Genomic DNA, 25,345 nt, shown 5'->3' with positions numbered 1-25,345 from the left:
TTCCCTCCTTGGATATTACATGGCCTAAAACAATACCAGATTTAACCATAAAATGGCATTTCTCCTAATTCAAAACCAAATTCTTAGATATGCATATTTTCAAAACTCGGGAAAGATGATGAAGACATTTAGAATAGGAATTCCTATGAATTGAAAAGTCATACATAAATACTTCTAAGAATTTTTCGACCATAACAGAAAAGATGCTCATCATGCATCGTTGGAATGTAGCAGAGCATTACAAAGCCCAAAGGGCATACACCTATAAGAAAATGTTCCATATGGGCATATAAAAGTGGTCTTATGTTGGTCCTCTAAAGCAATTGGGATCTGGTTATAGCTGGAATATCCATCAAGAAAACAATAGTATTCATGTCCAGCTAACCTCTCTAACATCTGGTCAATGAATGACAATGGGAAGTGGTCCTTCTAGGTTGCCACATTAAGTTTTCTGTAACCTATGCACACTCTCTTGGAATTAGTTCATTATTGGGATTAGGAACTACAGTCAACCCAGACTTCTTAGGCACTATGTGAACTGGGCTTACGCATTGGCTGTCAGAAATAGGATAAATTATTCCGTGATCCAAGCACTTTAAGATCTCTTTCTTACTGGCTTCCATCATCACTGGGTTAGCTCTTCTTTGGGGTTCCGTGGATGGTTTGGAATTGTCCATAAGATGTATATGATGTTGCACAACAGAAGGGCTTATACCTTTGATATCAGCCATGGTCCAACCTAGGGCTTCCTTATTATCTTTTAACACTTTAAGGAACTCCTCTTCCTGGCTAGAAGTCAAATTTGAAGAAATTATTACAGGAAGAATCTGGTTAGGCCCTAGGAAAGCATACCTCAAATTAGATGGCAACTCCTTAAGATTTAGCTTAGGGGGCTCAACTATGGAAGGTTTGGGAATGGATTTGGAAAGGTGTTTTAAGGGTTCCACAGGTTTGTGAAAACTCAAGACTTCAGAAAAGAAATTTTCATTGTCATCATCCAACTCATCTATACACTCTTAAAATTCTAAATCAAAATAATATCAAAGTTGGTAATTAAATCGTCAGAAAAATCTAGAAAATCCTCAAGCATATTGATCTCTTCTTCTATATGTGGTTGCTTGCCTATCCTAAACATGTTGAACTCAATAGTTTGGTTGCCAAAAGATAACCTTAGGAAACCATTCCGGCAGTTGATTAATGCATTACTGGTAGCCAAGAATGGTCTTCCTAGAATTATTGGGATCTCATCCTTGGTTGAGAAGGGCTTGGTATCTAACACAATGAAATCAACAGGGAAAATAAATTCCACCACCTTTAGTAAGACATCCTCAACCATCCCTTTAGGAATCTTAACAGACCTATTTGCCAACTGAAGAGTAGTTCCAGTGGCTTTCAATTCTCCCAATCCTAGTTGCTTATACACATGGTAATGTAAAAGATTCACACTTGCGCCAAGGTCAAGTAAGGCATGCTTAATGTAGGTGTTGCCTATGACACAAGATATCGTAGGGCTCCCTGGATCCTTATACTTGGCTGCTATAGGCTGAGTAATTATGGAACTAATGTTACCTGCCAAGAACGCTTTTTTGGGCACACTAGTGATACGTTTGTGAGTACACAAATCTTTCAATACCTTTGCATAGGCGGGGATCTGGGATATGGCATCCAAAAGAGGGATGTTCACTTCTACCTTTTTAAAGACTTTTAAAATTTTAGCCATCTAAGCAATCTTCTTTTTGTTTACCAAGCGATTAAGAAATGGGACAGGAGGAACATAAGGATTGTTAGGGATTTTCTCATTTTCAGAAGAATCATTTTTTGTTTCCTCAACCAATTCATCTTTGATTTCAAAAGAATCTTTAAGTTCATCAGACGAACCTAAAACAAGAGGCACACTTGTGTCCTTAACTGAAGGAGAGTTAATAAGAGTAATAGATGGGGAAGATTTGGATCGCTCTGTTGGTACTTTGTTCCACTCCTAAGGGCATAAACAATATTACATTGGTTAGAGGGCCCTTGTTGGGTCTGACCTTGTACTATATTCAGTGGTGCATTAGTTGGTGCTTGTGAACTAACAGGCTGATGATGTCTAGGGTTAGGCTCTGGTTGACTGGGTAAAGTTCCTTTCTCCCTCTCACGCATAATTGAGATAACTTGGGTGAGTTCTCTCGTAAGATTTGGATGGCTTGTCATGAGGAGGGCCATATTTTTTTCCAAGTCACTTATTCTACTTGCCTCTCCAGCGTTGGTAAACCCAAGGGGTTGCTGATAAGATGATAGAAGAGGGGCCCTAGGAAAACTAGCCTGAGGTCCTACATTTGACCTAGGAATAGTATTTTGGGAAAAAGATTGTTGTGTAAAGGGAGGCCTTTGGGGTCCAGGTTAACCTTAATTATGAAAATTAGAAGGCCCTGCTTGGTTGCCCTGATTTCAAGAGAAATTTGGGTGATTTCTCCATCCTGGATTATAGGTGTTACTATATGGATTATTCTGGTATAAGGCATTAACACTATCATTAGAAGTGCCCTCAGAGGTGTTGGGGCATTCTTCTATGACATGTCCAGGGGACTGGCACTAAGCACAAATCTTAACCAAATTGATTGATGATGACTCTCTAGGAACAATAGCCTCAATTCTCTTGATTAGGCTATCCAAGTGGGCTTCCTTGGCTACTATCCCATCCACAAAATACCCTTTTCCTCCTATGGTTCTTTCACTCTCTTGGGTTGATTCCCACTCACGGGTTTTGTCAGCTAAGTCAAGTAAGAATTCCTATGCCTTTCCTTCATCTGTAAAGGATGTGAATCCCTCAGGGCATATAGACTCTATCATTTGTTTAGTTACCCTCATAAATTATTTGACATAAATGCCATAAGTCTAGGCTATGGTGATGGCATTCTTGGAGTAGATCCTTGAATCTCTCCATAAGTTTGGAAAAGGACTCATTAGGCTTTTGCCTAAACTGAAGGATATCACTTCTAAGCTTATTGGTCTTGTGAGTTGGGAAAAACTTCTTAAGGAAGACAACTGTGAACTGTTCCCATAAGGTTATGGAATTTATGGGTAACCCATACTACCACTTCTTAGCTTGGTCTTTTAATGCAAAAGTGATAAACCTAAGCTTAACAGCATCATCAGAAAGCTGTTGGATCTTAATTAGAACACATACCTCTTCAAATTCCCTTAGAAATAGGTATGCGTCCTCAGAGGTCAACCCATGGAAGTGGGGCAACATAGTGATGTATTGAGATTTGAGTTCAAAATTATTGCCTTGGGCTTGTGGTAGAACTATACAGGAAGGTTGGGCTGTTCTAGCAGGGTAGAACCTATCTTTCAGAGATTTAGGTGAAGGGTTTTGATATTGGTGTCCCATATTGAAAGGTTTTAAAGAGAGCAAACATATAGGGTCACTACTTGTTGGATCTCTTCTTTCTAACCGATTCTTAGTATTACGTACCCACCTAACACTCATGCAACCGAAAACTACCCACAACTAGAGTAAGACAAGCATAAAAGAATGGATAGCAAAAATTTTTTTTTATGATTTTTTTATTTTATTTTATTTTATTTTTTGCTTTTTGAGAGCTTACCGACAGGGATCCGGGGTTGCTCAGGTCAATTCCTAAGGTATTACTACAGGGCGAAACCTGTCTTTATCATACTGTGAGGCATGGTGACTCCACTGACACAACTATTATTGCAAGTCGTTCTTCTCAGGAATTCAATAAAAGAAAAGGAAAAACAAAACAAAACAAACAAAGCACTCCGATTTACCAAAAGAAAGCGAAAAATAACATGGAACTGTCTCCCTTGCAATGGTGCCAAAAACTTGTTTGAGATTTTAAATTGTAACCGCAAGCGTACGGATCAGTGTAGCTAGGGGTCGAACACAGGGAGAGCAGCCACTGTATTTTTTTTTTTACTTCTTTTAATAATGCGAAAGTGAACCGATTACTGATTGTGATCTAATTCTAATTACCATCCTAAACATATGTATCTAAATTAACATCCTAACCATTCGTCATCTAAGAATTTAAACACACAAGCCATGCAATTAAAATTAAATAAATAAATAGATGAAAATAAACACCCCACACAATTAAAAAATAATGAAGGAAAAAAAAAAAACTGAAATAAAAGTAAAGTAAAAGAAAGGGTATAAAGCTAGAGAGAGACTCACAAGTCGGTTTCTCTACTTAACCCGAGGGATGCATCATAATATGAGCTTTCCTACTTGACCAGAGAGTCACTTTTACAAGGGTTACTTTACTTGGCTTTAGGGAAAGGGAGACAATTAAAATGAAAACAATAAAATGATGGTTCTATGGCTAGGAGGGGTAAAGCCAATACATACACTAGCTATGAACCTTGGGGGAAAGGGATAGTAATAATGTAATGACTGAAATTAAAATCCTAAATTAAGAAAGAAAGGGTAGTCAGAAGAGGGAATGAGAGGGGGGAGAGAAGACTACTGAATGAGCCTACTTACTTGAACTTCAACCCTTGAACTGAAAACTTGATTGATTTGAGATACTACTAGTGCTAAAAACCAGATTTGGAATGAACAAAATCTGAAATTTCTAGTACTACAGAAAACAAATCTGAAAAAAAAAAATTGAACTTGAAAGACATGCTTCATAGCTTATTCTTGTCAACTAAAACTTAGCCTAGAACTAGAACTTGAAAATTACAACTTCAATTGTTTAAACAATAAAAATAAAAGACTAAATAAAAAAAAGTGCTTGTATTAATTGAATAAAAAGAACTTATAAAAGTGTTTAAAACATAAACCTAGAACTAGAGCTAGAGAAAGAGAAAACTAGAGAAAGAGATAGAGCAACTAAGAAAAAACCCTAGAAGAAGAATGAGGTGCCTCCTCCCCTTCTGTTAATTCTATTATATAGAGAATGGGGGAGGGAAGTTAACGATTTTAGCTTCTAAAAAAAAAGATTTTTTTTTATCTTGTTGATGAAGTGGAGGAGAGGAGAGAAAACGTATGGAGAGAGATCTCCCATAATTTTTCTTGCCTTTTTTTTTCCTATTTTTTCTCTTTATTTCTATTTTTCTCTCTCTTCTTGTGCAAGAAACCCCCTTTGGCTGATTTTTCTTGCTTGGATTTGGACGATATTCTATTTTAATGGGAAATTCCATCCATGCCCTTGTCTTTTTTTTTTCTTTCCTATTTTTTCTCTTTATTTTCTCTCTTCTTCAAACTTACGTACAACCATCTTAGCCGACCTCCTTTAAGTGATGAGTAGGAGAGAGAAAATCTTCTTAAAAAAACCTCAACAAAATGGCAGCTAAGAGGTTCGAACTTGAGACCTCCTAATAAGCAAGGGATTTTACATACCACAACTCACCAACTACACTAGGTAGTTGTTTTTACCAAAAACGAATCTTTAATCACTGGATGTGGTCCATCAATCCTTGTTGGCATTTGGAATATTCCTTATACCCTTGGGACAATTACAGATGGGCTGGTTCTACATCTCGATTCAATTTTGATCCATTATTTTTTTTTTGGACCGAAAAGAATAATCACTTATACGGTTGATCAAACGAATGTGTACTTGTAATTGAACACGTCTATCTTGCTCAGAATTTCGTCCTCTTCGCAACCATGAAAAGAAATAGGACATCTTTACGTGTAAAATTAGAGATATAGAGCCTGATAGTCCTTAAGGCCTTGAAATTATAAAACCTGTAAAAAAAGAGTAAAACCCAAGGTAGCTCGATTCTAAATATGTAAAATGCATGTTTTACTATACTAGATTTCGCACATAAATGTGCTCATCATGATTCCCCCACACTTAGACTTTGCTAGTCCTCGAGCAAAACAAAAAGAAAAAGAATAAAAATAAAAAAAACCTAACTCACTTTCGTAGACCTTGATTTTTCAGAGGCCTAAGCCTCTTTCAGTCTTGGGACGACAAACGTTAGACCAGCTCATGGGGTAGAGGAATCTGGTGGCATTAGATCCTTTCCAAAGGAAGGCGTAGAGAAGAGAGTCAATGGCCTTGAAAGTGGAAGCAGGGAGTAAGAAGATATCTGACTAGTAAAGGCAGAGGGATTGGAGGATGTATTGGATGAGGATAAGGCAACTAGCATATGAGAGAAGCTTGCCTTTCCAAAGGTGAAGCCTTTTCTTGATGAAATTAAGGATAGGGGAACAATGGTGAGCGGAGAGACGAGAGGAAATGAGGGGGGAGACCAAGGTAACGGACAAGGAGGAATCTTAGGGAGAAACCAGAGATGGAAAAAAGCTAAGCTTGACGCATATCAGAGGCACCTGAAAGGAAGAGGTTGGATTTGAGAAGGTTAATTTTAAGGCCAGAAAGGGACTTGAAAAGTTGAAGGGAGGTCATGATGTTGGTGATGGAGGCTGGGTTAGCTTTATAGAAGATCATGAGATCGTTAGCAAAAGGCAGGTGGGTTAGCAAAAGGGCTTTACATTTGGGGATGGGGGGGATAAGGAGTTGGTTAGTGGAGGATTGGATCGAGGGGGAAAGAACTTCGAGAACCAGGAAGAAAAGGAAGGGAGAGAGGGGGCACCCCTGCCGAATGCCCACCGTGGAGGAGAAATAGCCTGTGGGACTCCCATTGATGGGGACAGAGCACACATTATTTACTCGGTGAGGTAATGAAACCATCACAACATTGATTGTTTATGTTGATGATATCTGGATATAAATATGATGAAATAGCTAGGTTGAAAGCCTATTTGGCCAAATAATTTGAGATTAAGGATCTAGGACACTTGTAAGTATTTCTTGGGAATTGAAGTGTCAAGGTCTAAAAAGGGAATCAAGATATGACAAAGAAAATTTATGTTAGACCTGTTGAAAGAAACATGGATGGTGGTTCGTAAACTGGTAAGTTCTCCTATTGAGAAAAGTCATAGCTTAGTAAGTTCTCCTATTGAGAATAGTCATAGCTTAGAGAAGACTATGTTCCTTCCCTCATTGATGCAAGGAAATACCAGAGGCTAGTGGGGGAAGCTAATCTATTGTCCCTGACTCGCCTATACATTTCTTATACAGTGGGAGTAGTAAGCCATTTTATGCATGTGCCTAAAAGTAGGCACTTAGATGATGTGTACTGCATCCTCTCCGGGAAAAGGACTTTTGTATGCCAAGAACAATCACTTGAGGACAGAAGGTTACTTCAATGCTTATTGGGATGGATTCATCTCTAACGGATGATCTACATCTGGTTATTATACATTTATGGGTGGTAACTTGGTTATATGGAGGAGCAAGATTCAGCCTGTGGTAGCTAGATCTAGTGTAGATGTGGAATACATGGCAATGGCTCATGAAGTTTGTGAACTCATTTGGTTACATCTGTTGGTTCTTGAGTTAGGGTATAACACCGAAAGACCTATTCGACTCTACTATGACAATAAAGCAGCTATAAGCCTTGCACATAACCTAGTGTAGCATAATAGAACAAAGCACATTGAAGTGGACCGACATTTCATCAAAGAGAAGATTGACTCGCAACATTTGCACACCTTTTGTGAAGACAAATGATTAATTGGCAGACCTCTTCACCAAAGGACTCATCCCTCACCAGTTCAGTACCCTCTTATGCAAGCTGGAAATGTATGACATTTCTCCAGCTTAAGGGAGATTGCTGGAGATTATGTAATAGGGGTACTTTAGGAATTGTCTTTATATTAAGTTGTCCTAAGTTGTATTTTCCTTTTTTCTCTTTTACCTCCCTAGGGAGGACTTTGTAATTTCCCAAGTTATTAGTTTAAACCTAATATAGGTGGGAAGAGCCAAATGCTTTCCCACGATTTGCACTCTTCATCCTCTTTCTCCTCTCAACTCCTCTCCTTCTTCTTCCTTCATCTCTTCTCTTCTTCTCCCTCATCTCTAACCCTAATCTCTTTAATTTCCAACTCCGATAGCACGAAATCAGCAACAAAAGTTCATTGTCGAGCGACTTGGGAGCACAAAATGAATTGGAATTATTTTATGTTTCTTCTACAAGTTGATCTTCAATGATCAGCGGCGCCATCTCGTCCTTCATCATTGATGGTTTGTCTTCTTGCTCTTCCACCCACTATTGAACTACTGAGATCAGTTTGTCAAAGGAATATTCCATACTATTGGATATGACCATCAATTGGTTCTTAAATCCCTTGTATTGTCGCCAAGCCTCTTTGAGATTTGCTCCAACCTTTCACAAGTTCTCTTCCACAAGTTAAGAGTTGTTGGGGGATAGCAAACAAAAGGGTAGGATCCATGGTATTTACAACCAGGTTTGGCTTTGATAGTAGTTATCGCAGATTTGAGAGATGGATCTGTAGGTGATGGGCATAGATGAGAAAATAAGGATGGTCTGGGACTGTGAATAGTACCCCCGAACAATAACATGAATAGTACTTTAGAACAGAGATGAGATAAAAGAGAGGTACCAACCTCCACTTTAAAAAAACTGAATGAATGGAAAAGCCTCTTATAGATATTTATAAAACTGAATGAATAGTGAAATAAAACAGAATTCTAGAATATCCTAACCTCTGCAATCGTTGGCTGTTGTTGGAATGCCCATACTTGACTCAAATGACTATAAGACATAACTGACTAGGACACTTTCTAGACTAAACTAACTTGACTACTTAAGCAAATGGGATCCATAAAGTCTAATCCATATATTTAAATATGTGTACATAATTAAGACCCCGAATACATGCTTATAAAAGAGACCCATTACATTAATAAACCTAAAAGTAAGAGGCACAAGGTCCATGGGACCTAACCATGGGCCAAAATAAAGTCTTCTAAGGCCTGACTGACTAAATTGGACAATCTTAACTGCGCCACCTTGATAGATTTTTCTGCCAATTTGGACCTTCAGCTTTGAGGTTTGATTGTCATTAGTTCATGAGCCCAAGTAAAAGACATTCAGAATACTTTGGGACAACCAAGTTAGATACTAGCAAATGGAACAACAAAATAATCAAATCCTGTATCCTAATTGATTTTGGAGCCATTTTTCAAATATTAAATTTTGTTATGCAATTTGATCTGTACTCCAAGTAGAAAATTTTTAGTTTAAATTATGTTTCTTTCTTTAATAGAAATATGGAAAACCCTAGAAGTATGCGGGGTTGTTTGGTTAAGCAAGATGTTTAACAAGATTATAAGCACAAGGATGATGCCAGATGATTGGAGGAGAAGCATTTTAGTTCCCATCTAAAAAAATAAAGGGGATATCTAGAGTAGAAATAACTATAGAAGTATAAAACTGATGAGTCATAATATGAAACTATAAGAGAAGGTTATTGAAGCTTGCTTGAGAAAAGAGACTTATATCTCAAAAAATCAATTTGGATTTATGCCAAGTAGATCAACGATTGAGGTTGTTTACCTACGGAGGAGGATCATGGAGAGTTATAGAGCCCATAAGAAGGATTTCCATATGATCTTTATTAATCTAGAAAAAGCTTATGATAGAGTTCCTAGAGATATAATCTGGCACATCCTGGTAAAGAGGGAGAAGTCGAGTACATGTGGATGTATTTAAGGACATGTACGAGAGCGTAGTGACTAGTGTGAGATCTATGGTAGGTCAACGCAAGGAATTCCCAACTACAATTGGGTTACAGCAAGGATCGGCCTTAAGATTCTATTTGTTTACGCTTATCATGGATGAGTTAACCAAAAGCATGCTATACAAGGTCCCCTAGTATATACTCTTCGCAGATGACAATGTTTTACTGGATGAGGCTAAAGTGGGGGTTAATACTAAATTAAAGCTGTGGAGATCAAAATTGGAAATAAGAGGTTTAATGATTAGTAGATCGAAGACGGAGTTTATGATGCGTAACTTTATCACTCTATGATGGATGATGAAATTGCAAAAATTAAAGAGAGATTCCGTGAAGTGACTATTTAGATATCTGGGGTCAACCATAAATAAAGGTGATATGTTTCACAGAGATTTAAAGTGGGATGGATGAAGTGGAGAGGTGCATTTGGAGTGTTATGTGATCGGTGTATCCCTTTAAAGCATAAGGAAAAAAATTCTATAGGACTGTTGTGCGATTGGCTATGATGTACGAGGCAGAATGTTGGGTAGTTAAGGAGTGTCATATAGAAAAGCTATGTGCAGTAGAGTTGGGCATGTTAAGATAGATGTGTGGCAAAACTAGGAAGAATAAAGTAAGGAATGAGCATATTAGGGCTGATTTGGGAGTTATCCTGATTAATGACAAGCTCCGTGAAGTTGTTTGAGGTGGTAGGGTCATGTTCAATGAAGGCCTGAGGACACCCTCAGATGGAGCCTCTTGGATGGCAACGATCTATGTAGCCAACCCCATTTAGCTGAGATTCTCTTGACGTGATGGGCTGTGCCTCTTTTTGATGTAGATACAGCTGCATTTACCTGGTTGGACCAGCATGACCAGCTGTGGAAGCCAAGGGCCAAGAAGAACCAGTCCAACCCAGGTTTTTGGTCCAACAAGGGTTGGAAGTAGTTTAGTTTAATATTAAGTCTTTTATTTTCTAAGTCTTTTAATTTTCTCTAGTTTGTTTGGGGTAAGATATGTATGAAGTAGGAGTCAGTTTCAGTTTTGGAGTCTAAGTAGGAGTAGTCTTATTATTTCCCTTTAAATACTTGCATAAACTCAATGTTTGATTTTAAAGTGAATTTAATTTTAGAATTAGTGAATTTGTGCATGGTTTGTGATCCCCTCTCCCCTCTTGTGCGATTTTTCCTCTTCTCTCTAAGGCTACCCTATCAATTTGGTATTAGAGCATTTACCTGGTTGGACCAACATGACTGGTTGTGGAAGTCAAGGGCCAAGAAGAACCGGTCCAACCCAGGTTTTTGGTCTAACAAGGGTTGGAAGCAGTTACAAGTAGCTGATGTAGATACAACTGTATTTACTTGGTTGGACTAGCATGACTGGCTATGGAAGCCAAGGGCTAAGAAGAACCGGTCTAACCCAGCTTTTTGGTCTAACAAGGGTTGGAAGTAGTTTATTTTATTATTAAGTCTTTTATTTTCTAAGTCTTATTTTCTCAAGTTTGTTTTTGGTAGGATAAGTTTGAAGTAGGAGTCAGTTTCAGTTTTAGAGTCTAAGTAGGAGTCAGTTTCAGTTTTAGAGTCTAAGTAGGAGTAGTATTATTATTTCCCTTTAAATACTTGCATATACTAAATGTTTGATTTTAGAGTGAATTTAATTTTAGAATTAGTGAATTTGTGCTTGGTTTGTGATCCCCTTCCCCCTCTTGTGTGATTTTCCCTCTTCTCCCTAAGGCTACCCCATCAATTTGGTATCAGAGCCGAAGGTCCTCATTCCCCTTCTTCCCTTCCACATTCTCTGTTTTGGTTCCATCGAGAAAAAAAAAATTCAATCAATTTTGTCTAGAGAAGACAGAATCGATCCCCCCTATCTCACCGCCTCGTTTTTTTCACTCCACCATATCAATTGATCCCTCTCCTTCCCTGTTCTAGGGTTCTCCGAGTGAAAAAAAAAGGAAAGAAAGAGGAGCAGAAGTTCAGAGAAGGCAGAAAAGAGAAGGAAAAATATAAGTAGAAGAAGAGAAGCAAGAAGAAAGAGTCGAGAGAGAAGATCGAACTAAAAAAAATTGTCTCTATTGTAAAAATAGAGAAGTCGGAAACCCTTCCCTACAAGGTTCGAGTGACCAAAAAAAAAAAAAAAAAGAAGAGAAAGCAGAATCATAAGAAGAAGAAATAGGAAGGAGAGAAGAAGGAAAGTCGAGAAGAGAGAGAGATATAAGAAAGAAGAAGAAGGAGATAGCGGGAAAGAGAGAGAATCATACCTGGAATTGTGCCGTCGACCTTAACTCTCCAACGTCGTTAAGGAGAGCTACTGGCCCTCTTTTGTCGGTAACATAAACCCCACCCCTAGCCTCTCTTTTACTTCATTTATTATTCTGTTTTCCCACTTTACCCCTTCTTCATCTTTTAATTCCTTTTCTCCCATAACTCTCTTTATTTCCAATTGGGCCCCTACCCCACACATGACACACCCCTTTGTGACTTAAATTGAACTTCATATATTTACACTTCTGCCATCCCTGAAAAATTAAAAAAAAAAAAAAAATGAAAGAAAGAAAGAAAGAAAAGAGAGTTATTTGCCATTCTCACATTAACCTTTAAACCTCTTTTACTTACTATTTACCATCATATTCAAGTGTAACCTTACCTACCTCTACCATGGTAGCCAATAGTGAAATTGTTCAACAGCTGAACTCCTATAAGGGAGAAACTGATGTAAAAATTGAAGCTATTATGACAATGATGGAATCCATGCAAGCTTCTATTGATCGTTTGGTGGTAATAGATAAAGGAAAAAGTTTCATTTAATCTGGGGATTCTTCCAACACCACTCCACAGGATCCCCCACTGCCACATCATACACCACCATCACCACCTCCACCACCATATGGAACTGGTCGATATGATGGAGCAGAAAAAGCAGCAAGATTGGATGTCCTTGATTTTTAGGGAGATAATAATCCAGAATTGTACCTTGACTGGATTCACAACTTAGAGACATTCTTCAGATGGTATGGGTTGACTGAGGCCCGAAAGATTCTATTTACAGAGGCCAAATTGAAAGGCACGACCCGAATTTGGTGGATCAAACAACAGCAATAGAACCGAACCCGAGGCATTGGTTTGGTCACTACTTGGGCTGAAATGCATGAAGTCATGAACCGGAGATTCTTGCCTTCTGATTACAAGTAACGCATACATCTCTGATTTGCACAGTTGAAACAAGAGAATTTAACCGTTGAAGAGTATGTTGCTAGATTTTATTATTTGGCCACTTTTTTTGATTTTGAGTGGAATGAAGAAGTATTGGTAACACATTTCTGTAATGGTTTGCATCCTCAACTTAGTTTTGCCCTTTCATCTAGCCGACTACCTACAATGGAAGATGCCGTACAGGTAGCATATCAGGTTGAGGAAAGTTTGAAACGCCCATATAATCAGAGGCCATTTACAGATGCTTTTCCTAGAGTTCCTAGTTCTATTCAGTCACAGTCATCTCCACAGGAAAAGTCAATCAGTAAACCACAGGCTAGCGCTTCATGTATGGCATCTTCACAACCTAGCCGATTGTATTCTCCACCTTGTCGTGATTCAGACATGTCATCTTCACGGCCTAATCACCCATACCCCTCACCTCAGCGTGGTTATGACAAGAACTCAGTATTTTCAAAGGAGGCTATTCAATGTTTCTCATGCAAGGGGTACGGGCATAGAGCTAATCAATGTCCTGACCTATTGTTGGTCTACATTGACAAGGACAATTTTATACTCTATACACCAAAAGAGCAACCGAAAATAAGAATAGTAAATCTGGAGGCTGAATACGATCATGAGCTAATGAGATCAATGATGGTGACAGTGATGGTGAGCCTCAACTGTTCTATGTGATCCGTCATCTTTTGACTACACAGAAGATTCCCGAGGAAGATGATTGGCGTCGTAACAGTATCTTTCAGACCAGGGTGCTATGCAATGACAGTTTGTGTAATATGGTGATTGACCTTGGTAGATGTACCAATATTGTTGCTGAAGATGCTGTTCGCAAGTTAGGTCTGAAAACTGAGCCTCATCTAAACCCCTATAAGGTTAAGTGGGTGAACAACAATAATCTAAAAATTCATGAAAGGTGTTTGCTCACGTATTCCATTGGCGGACTGATTGATCAGGTTCAGTGTGATGTTCTTCCTTTGAAAGTTTGTCACATTCTTCTGGAGCGCCCATGGTTGTTTGACAAGAAAGCCAAGCACTGTGGATATGAGAATACATTTTCTTTTTAGCATGGTGGCCTTGAGATGAAATTCCTTCCAACAAAGGATCTTCCCCCTCTCAAGCTCAAGAGGACAGTTGGTACTTTTCTCATCAAGCACATCGACTCTGACGGCATTCTTGGACCTCATCTAGACTCGACGGAGTCGAGTTCTTTTCAGAAGGGGAGAGGTGATGTAGATACAACTGCATTTACTTGGTTGGACCAGCATGACCGGCTGTGGAAGCCACGGGCCAAGAAGAACCGGTTCAACCTAGGTTTTTGGTCCAACAAGGGTTGGAAGTAGTTTAGTTTAATATTAAGTCTTTTATTTTCTATGTCTTTTAATTTTCTCTAGTTTGTTTGGGTAGGATACTTATGAAGTAGGAGTCAGTTTTAGTTTTGGAGTCTAAGTAGGAGTAATCTTATTATTTTCCTTTAAATACTTGCATAAGTTTGATTTTAGAGTGAATTTAATTTTAGAATTAGTGAATTTGTGCGTGGTCTATGATCCCCTTCCCCCTCTTGTGTGATTTTCCCTCTTCTCCCTAAGGCTACCCCATCACTTTCAACTTACTCTCATCTTTCTACTCTCACCTTTCTTTTCTCATCTCTTCATTCCTCTTTTTTTTTTTGGTTTCTGTTTGGACATTTTTTTTCCCTTCTTTATTTGTTTGAATCCATCTAGGTGACCCCATTAAGTTGGGATAAGGCTGAATTTGTTGTTACCTTTAACATTTTTTTCATTGGTTCTTTTATAGCATTTTTGTTTGAAGAATCAATTCTCATTTCATGTGCTGGAACTTTCTTATTATGAGAGACCATCAACGAGCATATTTTCTTATGTTCCTCAATTTTGGTGTGTTCTAAATCAGGAGCCAGCTTTTCAAGAGCTAATTCTGCTTTATAATGACGAAACAGATCAAAACAGAACCGAAGATAAAGTTGAGTTTCCTTCCTTGCAGTTGAAGATCTATGAGAGAATCCCTATTCCAGATCTGCCAGTATATCCTTCTAACTCTTCACCATTGCTTATATATGTTTTTTTAATTCTTAATGTTTTTCAGTACTTTACTCATCATAGATTCTGTTTCCAGTGTTGTTGATGCTTGGATTCATATAGTGATTCATTTTTTGCAGGTTGTTTTTCCACACAAAAAGCTATCTTTCCGGATTTTGGACTCTGTAAGTCTCTGTATGCCCCGTAAATATTTCACCCAGAAATATCCCACCCTTTAGGTCCTTACCACCAGTGAAAATACTGCAAAGCGTTTTTTTTTTTGGTGGAAAAAAAAAACTGCAAAGCTTATGCCTCGATAATATGAGGCCAGAGTTTTAGAAACCAGACAATATCATGCAGTCAACCCAGGTTTAACATGGACAGACCTCCTTTTGGATTCCCAGATTCCTGATTTGATCAAAATGGCTGGTTAAACCAGCAAACAACTGGAACCAGACACCTTTCCAGTTCAATTTTGGTCCAGCAGGCACTCAATATCCTTGCACAATGAAAATTATAGGTGCTTCATAAATTAATCCAAAATTTTTCTCATCATGATATTAAGTCTTATTATTCTCCTACCTTAATAGTTTTGAATTTATTTAAAACAGCACTAATAATGCCTGGCATTCCTTCTGAATATGTCACATCATTTTTGCAATTTTAAATTTAATAGATTACACTTAAATTGTCATGTATTTCCTTTTAAAATTATTTTTTTCCCATCTCTACTATGTATCTACTTTCATATTTTAACCTTTTTTCTCCTTATTAAGATATATTCATGGTTGAGTTGGTGCAAATCTGGCATGGCATCTCATCAAGGTGCAACTCCACCACCTATATGTACCATGTGGCAAGGCTGGTGGGGCCCAAATTTTAGTAAACAGTAGGGCCCAATATCTCATACTTATATGCCGACTTTGAGCATAAGAACGTTTCTCTAATTGTTGATTTTTTATGACTTTTTTTTTTTCCTTAAATGAATAAATTTGGTAATGACCAAGGTTCAAGAACTCAATTTGTTTCGGAACCACCTAAATACCGAAATTTCGGTATCGTCAAAATTGTGTACTTTTTCCCATATGTTACACTGGCCATTTTGGGGGGGGGGCTAATGGCTGAAGTGGCCGAAATTATCGAAATTAGTGAAACGAAATGTCCGAGATGACCGAAATTTCAACGAAATAATGCATTTTTTTTCCGAATTGAGCGAAATTTCAAACGAAATGACCAAAATGTGACCAAGATGACCGAAATTATGTACTTTTATATTTCGTATGCCATTTTGCTCAGTCAAAAAAAAGGAAAAAAAAGAAAAACCAAAATCTCCGAGATTTCGGAGAGTTTTGGAACCATGGTATTGGCAAGAGAAGGAAGGAATATACAAAAAGAGGAAGGGGGGGAGGCTAACAACTAGCCAACTATGGGGAGGAGCTCTAGGGGGAAGAGGGAAAACAATTACAAACGAAAAGGGGAAAACCCAATATTAAGGGGGGGGAGAAGGAGGTAATAAGATAGAGGAGGGAAGACGCCAAGAGACAACAATGAGCCTATTCCTTGGGGAATCCCCAACACTATGATGATGAAGATAAATAATGAGCCTGCTCTCAGTAATTAAAATCTTGTCAAAGGATCTAGAGTTAGACGTCTATCTAAGAAGGTTTCGCTCCATCCCAATGTGGTTGATGGTGGCACGAAAGGCAAGCTTTCCTACGGTATGACAAATAAAAGAACCTCTAAAAGTTGTCACTCCAAATCTACTCCCTACTAAGAGGAAGAGCACAACCTCTTGGCTTTAGCGGGCCAATAGTTTCTAAGAATCCTCTTCCAAATGACTGAGGAGAAAGGGTAAGAGAAGAAAAGATGATCAATATCTTCATTTCCATTCCAACATAGACAACAAGTAAAGGGGACTTGAATGTGCCGATAGGTAAGAAATACCTCGGATGGGAAGCAGTTAGAGAGGGCACACCAAGCAGTGAAACTATGGCGAGGGTACATACTTGTTCCAAGTTATAGTTAGGCCCCTAGATTTGACTAAATCCCAAGCAAAGGAGAGATTGGCAAGGGGGGAACCAGATCTCATTCAAGATGATGGAGGTCACAGACGCATTTCTACCCAACCCTGAAGAGTAGATGATCATAGGACTAACTAAAGGCTGACATTGATGTGGCTGTAAGTTTGGTTAGTCAATTTATGCATGATCCCTATTCCTCAAATATGGAAGCTATTATGCGTATCTTACGATACTTGAAGTCAACTCCACGAAAATTTATCCTCTTATCCATGTTCAAGGATTAAAGTATTGGTATTTGTCGTCGTATCGGTCAGTCAAATGTAAGATACATATCAGAGGGGTATCATATCGTATACTTTAAACTATGAACGAGATGGAATTTCCAGGGATAGTGAGAAGAGAAAAAGGGAAAGGGGGCAGCCTTGCTTGATACCATGACTAGAGGGGAAATAGCTTGCTGATCTTCCATTAACTAATACAGAGAACTGGGGGAAGAAATGCAGTAGTGGGTCCAGTGGACAAAGGAGGGAGGGAAGGACATATGTAGCAGGATTTTGGAGATGAAGTACCAGCTTAACGTGTCGAAAGCCTTATGAATGTCAATTTTGAGGAGAGTAGTAGAGGAGTTGGATTCGTTTCAAATCTCCAAATAATCTTGTGGCAAAGGATGATATTGTCCGCAATGCTCATTCCAACAATGAAAGTAAATTGATTTGACCTCACAAGAGAGTCTATGACTTTCTGAATCCTATTGGCGATAATTTTGGCAATAAACTTGTAGACAAGGTTACAGAGAGATGGGTCTGAAATCATTTATGGAAGCTGCACCCTCTTTCTTTGGGATGAGGCAAAGGAAGGTATGATTGATTCTATTGATCGATTTGAATTGAAGAAAAATCTTCAGGTTGGCAGAATGAGATCATTTCGAATGATATTCCAGCAGGAAGAGAAGACACCCATACTGAAGCCGTTCGGGCCAAGGGCTTTATTTGCTTTGTGAGAAAGGATGGCCGAGAGGATTTCCTCCTTCGAGGGGATGGAATAAAGGTTGGGAGAAGATCATCCAGGATAAATTTGTTGAGGAAGTTGTGAGGGATAAGAGGGGGTGGGGAGGGGGGGAAGACCCCAAGGAAGTGGGAGACAACTTCAGATTTGATGTCCTCAGGATTGAGAAGCTCCCAACCAGAGGAAGAGGTGAGTTTGGGAATGGTATTCACATTATTTCTTACCTAATAAAGTAAAGATATTATTTTCCCTAAATAACATAAATCCTTAAAATCTTACTAGACCAAAAATCTCAAATATAGACCCGGTTCATCTCCTTCTAGATACCCAGAAGGGTCTGGATGGATCCAAGGCTATGCACCTGGATCACCTCCGAGAGTATCAGTTAGGCTCATAACATCGATGCCCATGGACTCCATGCTGTCATCCTTAGGTGAAGGTATAAATTGGAGACACAGGGTTCTTTAGTAACTTGCACCTGTGGGGTACTTGCACCATGGTCCTCATCTTGTGGAGCATGAGTGAATTGAGTCTCACCTTTGAAGCGGACCGGCTTAGGCTCAAGCTCTAGCTCTAGCTTCAGCTCTGGCTCTGGCTTTGGCTTGTGGTACCTCTCACAGTCCTAAATTTCTATCACCCTTATCACCACCACCATTAGGGATGCACTGGTCGAACACTCTCAACGAGGCAAACAGAAGAAGAGGTGGGATCATTGCTTGGTATTTCTTTTTTTGGAAATATGAAAGATACTGAATACCAATAAAAGGAATGAATAAAGTACGAGAGAAGAACTTTAGAGCCATAATTAGATGAAGAAAAACTTCTAAAATAGGCACGTGCAGGCTGTGCACATCTGAGGCCTACATCTGGTTCTGGGGATAGAAGCAAGGGTTCCCTATAGTTCTCATTGGAGCTGCAAAGGAAAGATTGATAAGATGGTAATTGTGTGATGCCAATGACAAGTGGTTTTCATGGTTGAATTCGGATTTCCATCTTCTTCAATTGCTTCTCTTTTATGAATAGGTTTTGAAAGAGAGATGGGGACGGTGAGCAAGTGTGGCCACTAGTATGTGACTAGTTGATGTGCTCATCATCAATCCTGATGCAGAATTGAAGACATATTCAAGGAGAAAGAAGAGGGCTGCTTAGCTAGTCACGATGTTGTCTTTTATTTTCTGGTTATTTTATTTTGGTTCAGTTCATTAGTGAACTAGCCTGGTTCAATTTAAGTTGTCTTAGATGTGTCTTATTCTTAGGACACAAGTCGTTGGTTAGTTTCTTCTCGTAGTTGTTTCTATTTTTATTTTTAAAAGCTATTGTATTAGGCTGTTGTACTAGAGGGTTTCCTATTGAAACTTTCAAATCGATTGGATCTTTCTCCCATTAGGCCATTATTTAAGTATAAATAAGCAAGGTGGCTCACATAGCTCCACGATTTTGAACAACTTAACTAATGGCTACTGCTGTTGCGTTTTCTGCTGAGAATTGGTCTTGTGTCTGATCAAGGCTGTAGTGTGGAGTTTGATCTAGTGACTCTTTGCAGTGAGAAGCCCAAGAGGTCAGATATATTATTTTATTATCTTATCTACTGTTATACAAGAATTCGAGGAACACCTATTCATCCTTAGATCAACTCAGGTAATCCAATCTGCTGTTCTTTTATTTTTAATTTTCTAGTAAGAGAATCTCTTGTTTCGTGTTCTCCAATCCAACCCTTCCCAGACCAAATCAGCCAACAGTTTTGGCCCATCTTTTGGTCGAATCTTCCTCCCAATAGGACTGAAACTCAATCCAAGTTTCAGCCCTATTGGACCACCCGATTGAGGGTATTAGAAATCTCCCACTTTTTGTCCTGTGGTGACTTTTGGTCTGTTTTCAGACCTGAAGCTTGAATCAATAGGATGGATCAGAATACCTTTGTTTTCTATGATGTTTAAACATATTTTGATTGTGGTTCCTAACCCTGTTTCAGTCCCAAGATATTCTTTCAACCTGACCATATTCTGATCTCAAAAACCCTAAAGTTCATAATTTTTTATATTTTTTTTATCTTTTTTTTTAAATATTAAAGAAGAAAGAATATACAAGGGGAGAAAAGGGGGGGGGTGAGAGGCTTACAGAGATCCAAATAAAAGGGAGCTAGCCCAAGCAAAAAGGGGGGCAAAGACTTAGGGATACAGACCATCAGAGGGGAAGGGAATATGATAGAAGGGGGGAGGCCCAGGAGACAACAATGAGTCCTTTCCTTGGGGAATCTATAACTGAATGGTGGGGGAGGGAAGCAATTTTGGAGCAGACGTCGAAATAGATGGCATTCCAAATCTTATCATAAGGGCGAGAGTTGGATGCCCATCTACAAAGATTCCGCTCCATCCATAAGTGGTTAATGTGGCACAAAAAGCATGCTTCCCAGCAGTGTCACAAATTGTGGGGCCATGAAAGGTCATATCAGCCGAAGTCCATTCCCTAATGAAAGGGAGGACTCCTAAAGGCCCATAGCGACAAGGGACTTTTTTCCATATGATGGAGGAGAAGGGACAAGAGAAGAATAGATGATCAATATCTTCAATTCCATTCCAACATAGGCAATATGCTGGAGGAACATGGATGTGACGATAGATGAGGAAAGACTACGTAGGGAGGCAGTAGGTGATAGCCCTCCAAGCAGTAAAGGTATGGCAGGGGATATGACCTTTGAACTAGAGAACTTTGCACCAAAGAGCAAGAGGGGATTTTGGTCTGACATAGTTCCAAGCAGAGAGGAGTTGAATATGCTGGATTGGGAAGGATTCTGGAGGATAGAATCCTCCCTACCTCTCTTGTCATGGGTAAGGAGGGAAGGGAGGGCTAGATGCTAGCTAAAGAAAGGGGGGGGGGGGAGGAGGGGCACAACCATCATTGAGGATGATGAAAGAGACAGTAGCCAAATGATCCAGACCTGAGGAACTGACATTCCTGGGGCTAATAGAATTGAAGAGCACTCCTGAGGGGTGCCAAGGGTCAAGCCAGAGGGAGGTAGAGGCATCATTGCTAATAGAGTAAGAGATGACTTCCATAACTAAGGGCCTTAGGCTAAGAATGCCATGCCAGACCCAGGAGGCATCCGGACTAGGAGAGGTAGTCCAAAGGGAGTTTTGCTTTGAGAGGTGAGAGTAGACCTAGGAGACCCAGATGTTGTTTTGTTTAGTCCCTCCAGATAAGCTTTAGGATGCCTGTCGAGTTCTTGTCTTTAATATGTCTAAGGCCAAGGCTGCCTTCAGCTTTAGGGAGATAGACAAAGCTCCAATTGGTGGGGTGGACGAACTTGCTAGATTTAGATCCTTTCCAAAGGAAGGAATAAATGAGAGACTCAATGGCTTTGATTGCTGGGGAGGGGGGAAGAGCAAAGATTCTTGATCAATAGAGGTACATAGATTGGAGATAGATCTGGATAGCTTAAGGCGCCCGCATAGGAGAGAAGCTTGTGACACCCAAGAATACGGCAAGTACTAGACTCGCCTGGGAGATTGGCGAGGTGTCCCCACCAAGAATATGGCAAGTAGCAAGGGATTTAGGAGATCAGTGAGGGTGTGCAAACTTTAGTCCCACATCGCTTAGGGAGAGGTTGTTGTGCTAGTTAATAACATCTAGCCTCTATACATGGCACAATGCGTTTTAAAGCCTTGAGGCTGATGGGCGAAAGAGGGGCCGGGGCTTTTTTGGATTTTAAATATCATTTGATGGGTTACTTTTTATTGGCATTGGAAGCACATCAAATTATGGCAGGGTAACATTTCACGGTTTAATGAATCCTCCACTTATTTGATGGGATGGTTAAAAGATTATCCATGGTTAAACTCTTCACACTTATCAATGGATATAACCCTTTTGGTATGAATAGTTTATCGGTCTAGGCGGGGATGTTTCTATTTGGATATCTTGTTCTTCCGAAATTTATAATTGATTACCCTGTTTTCTGATCTGATTTCTTCCCTTGTTGCTATTCTGTTTGAATTATTTTGGTGTTTGTTCTTTGATAGTATCCTGCAGCAATGGGATTAGGTTGACTTGCCAATCCTAGTTCTACATTACATCCCCATTAGGCTGACACTCGAAAGGTCGGGGTGTTTGTGAATGATCATAGTGTATGAGTGTGGCCACATAAAATGAATTCTGGCTCCTTGAAGTCATAGATCGGGATACAATGTATAACATATAAAAATTTGGATGCCAACCACCAAGTATTTATCCTATTCTCTTGCAAAAGTTAGTTTTTGGGAAAAGTGATATACCTCCCAACTTTGAATCTTGTGCAAGTCTTCCAACCCATTAGTCTAAGACTTGAAAGATCTTGGTGTCTGTGAATGACCATGGTGTACGAGTGTGGACATAAAATGAATTCAGGCTCCTTGAAGTCATATATCGGGCTACAATATATAATATAAAAAATTAAATGCCCACCACCAAATATTTATCCTATTCTCTTGCAAAAATTAGTTTTTGGGAAAAGTGATATACTTGCAACTTTGAATATTGTGCAAATCTTCAACAACGCAGATGGTCACTTCCACTGCATTCCTTTACTACCCAAGCACTGGTTTCAACCTTGTGTGGCAGTGATTTGACCAAGAAAATAATGTTTTCCAAGGAGCTGTGGCCAAACTAGTCGAAAGTCACGAAATGGGTCAAAATTTCAACCCATTTCATGTGAAACATGGTATTTGATGTATGTGCCAGGAACAGTTTCAACACTGAAATTTTGGTTGAAATATTGTAGTCCTTAGGTATCACAGGCTGTTTTGTTTCGACAGCCTGCAAAACTTTGTGCGAAATTTCCCCTTGTACCATGGCCACATGCTAGGAATAGGGTTGGAGGAGTTGCATTCCTCATCTACTCTGATGGAATTGTATCCATTTATTCCATATTTTATGAATTTTTTTTTTTTTTTTTGTTGGTGAGTAAGAAATTTATTACCAAAGGAAGGAAAAAAAAGGGGGGGGGAGTGGAATATACAAGGCCCCAAAGGTGAAAGTTCAAGATCCCAAGGAGGGGAGCAAAGCAAGATAGATAAAAAAGGCTATACCCCAAAAGGGGAGGAGGGAGGGGGGAGTCAAAAGAGACAAGGGTAACCCCCAGGAAGCAATAATAAGCATGTTCCTAGGGGAGTTCACAACAGGATGGCTACTATTTGAAGCAAGCTTGAAGGAGAAGTCAAAAAAATGGCCTTCCAATCCTATCGAAGGATCTAGAGTGGGCTATTTTATGAATTTATTTATCTATGAAATGGATATGTTTTTTGGCTTATAGCACACTCTGGGGGGGGGGTACATTTTGCATAAATCTGTCAGGTCAGATGAGGCCAAAGGCCTCAAGTAACACATGCAGCAGTTGAGAACACCACTTATTATTTCTCAGTCAACATAAAAACAATTGATTTGTGTTCCAAATATCTGCCAAGTCTGTAGACTTTTTTTTTTTTTTTTTTGATATTTTACTGTTATGAGTACCATGGAATAAGCATGAATTGATCTTATCTGTCCATTTTCTTATGCTTTCTTGTAATGAGATGCTAATTGTAATTGATTTTGAATCTTTTAGGTATAACATGCCCGTGCAATCACGACAAAGGAACAATTAGAAGCTTCACTAAGCTAAAACCAAATGTGATTTTATGATATTTTGGCAAACACCTGGATGTTCAATGGTCATATCATTGTTGGGGTATTGTGGTAGGCTACCAAAGGATCAAATTCAAGTATTAGGAAATGGGCTGATCCAACCAGATCCAATAATCCCTCTAGATCCAAATATCCAATTCAAATCCAGTCTGGCCTGATTACTATTATTGTCCTGATTTTTTTCTAAAAGAAATAAAAAAGTACTTATCCAATGCATGAGGCTCCCACCACTGCGGGGTTTGGGGAGGGTCATAATGTACGCAGCCTTACCTCCGCTTCGTGGATAGGCTGTTTCCTGACTCGAACACATGACCACTTGGTTACAATGGAGCAATCTTATCGTTGTATTTCTAAATAAATAGATAATATAAAATACATTTTTCACAAATACAAAAGGGATAGTGATTAAAGGTGTTCCAACCCACATAAAAATGAAATTAAGTCTTGAACAATTAGAAATTAATAAAATTGAATATTGTGTGTGTAATGTTAAAATATATAAATGAGATGTTAATCAGATGAGATGGGGGTGAATCAGGAGTTTGTTCTGTGCTTAGTGATTGGATTATTACCAAATTGGATAATACCTTATTGATTACCCTTACTTGAAGCAGATTCAGGTCACATCCAAATATATATTCGATCTACTGACAACACTGTATTGTGGTTTTGGGTGTGGCACAGAAACATTCTATATGAATATTCGATCTACTGACAGCAATACATTGTGGTTTAGGGTGTGGCAGAAACATTCTAAATGAATATTCGATCAACTGATGGCACTATATTGTGGTTTTGGGTGTGACGCATAAACATTCTAAATGAATATTCGATCTACTGACAGCACTATATTTTGGTTTTGGGTGTGGAACAGAAACATTCTTGAAGGAAATTTTATTTAGTTCTCTTAACCTGACATCTGAATTTTATGTGCAGGTACGCTTGGATATTGCAACCATACTGGGACTATTGGCATACTTCGTAAACTACAAATTTGAGGACATTCGATTATTCCCGTGAGTATTTTCTTAGTTTCTAGCTAACGGAGTGTCCAGAACATCTTAGTAACAATGTTCGCATTGTCTTGTCAGAGAAATAAATCAGGATTGTCCCCCCTCCCCTCTCCTTATGATAGTTAACCTTCATTTAAAGATAGGGATAATGTTACCGGATAATGTCCAAAAATGTTGTATTGTATACCATACCACCCCCATAACTATAAAAATAGATCCACAAATACTAGTCACAAAGAAATCCAAGGATGGAGAGCACCTTATTAACTTAATTATTTTGCTTTATGTCCTACGGGAATCAAAAGGAAAATGTCATACCACTTGGGAGACTTGGTGGTGGGATGATGGGGTTCAAGCAACCACTAAGACTAAGAAAGCTAGGTTTAAGACTTGGAAAATGATTAAATATGTAGATCTAAAAAAGTATATGTCTGCTAGAAATGAAGCTAAGAATATTGTGGGGAAAGCAATGGCAAAGAAGTATGAAGATCTCTATAACCACCTGAGCACAAAGGAAGGAGAAAAAACTATCTACAAGATAGATAAAGTGAGGGAAAAGAAGAGTAGAGATTTTAACCATATTAGATGTAGTAAAAGTGAGAATGGTAGAATGCTAGTCAGGGATGTGGACAATTTGAAGAGATGGGAAAAGTAATTTTATGGCTTACCAAATGGAAACATTGCTGGTAAAGAGTGGTCCGGAAGACCGTATTACTCATGAAGACACCACACGCCATAGATATATACGAAATGTTAGGGTGTCTGAAGCAGAAAAAGCCTTGAGAAAGATGAAAGTAGGCACACACCAGACCTTGATGAGGTGCCAATAAAAGTGTGGAAGAACTTAGGATTATTTGGTGTA

At 38.9% G+C, this 25,345-nt stretch overlaps 1 protein-coding gene and 1 non-coding gene across 3 annotated transcripts in view; both read left to right on the top strand.

Annotated features, from left to right (window-relative positions):
- LOC122069696 overlaps positions 1 to 24,511 on the top strand; it is a 46,542-nt gene extending 22,031 nt beyond the window's left edge. Inside the window, exons 8-10 of one of the 2 annotated variants that reach the window (XR_006137514.1) lie at positions 14,708 to 14,790; positions 14,927 to 14,971; positions 24,407 to 24,492. Coding sequence is in view for 1 of the 2 variants with exons in the window: in XM_042633767.1 (XP_042489701.1) it covers positions 14,662 to 14,790; positions 14,927 to 14,971; positions 24,407 to 24,490 (258 nt within the window). In the remaining variant the exon portion in view is untranslated. Of the gene's footprint in view, positions 1 to 14,661; positions 14,791 to 14,926; positions 14,972 to 24,406 lie in introns of both variants that reach the window. The other variant, XM_042633767.1, reaches the window with a different exon arrangement.
- On the top strand, positions 2,880 to 2,986 carry LOC122069711. Its single transcript, XR_006137517.1, has one exon. It is a non-coding gene; the product is annotated as a small nucleolar RNA R71 (small nucleolar RNA).
- Positions 24,512 to 25,345: the final 834 nt, after the last annotated feature.

Source organism: Macadamia integrifolia, unplaced genomic scaffold (genome assembly GCF_013358625.1).
Source record: "Macadamia integrifolia cultivar HAES 741 unplaced genomic scaffold, SCU_Mint_v3 scaffold69, whole genome shotgun sequence".
NCBI lineage: Eukaryota > Viridiplantae > Streptophyta > Magnoliopsida > Proteales > Proteaceae > Macadamia > Macadamia integrifolia.
The sequence above is the reverse complement of the archived record's forward strand: the minus strand, read 5'-3'. Positions and strand labels throughout refer to the sequence as shown.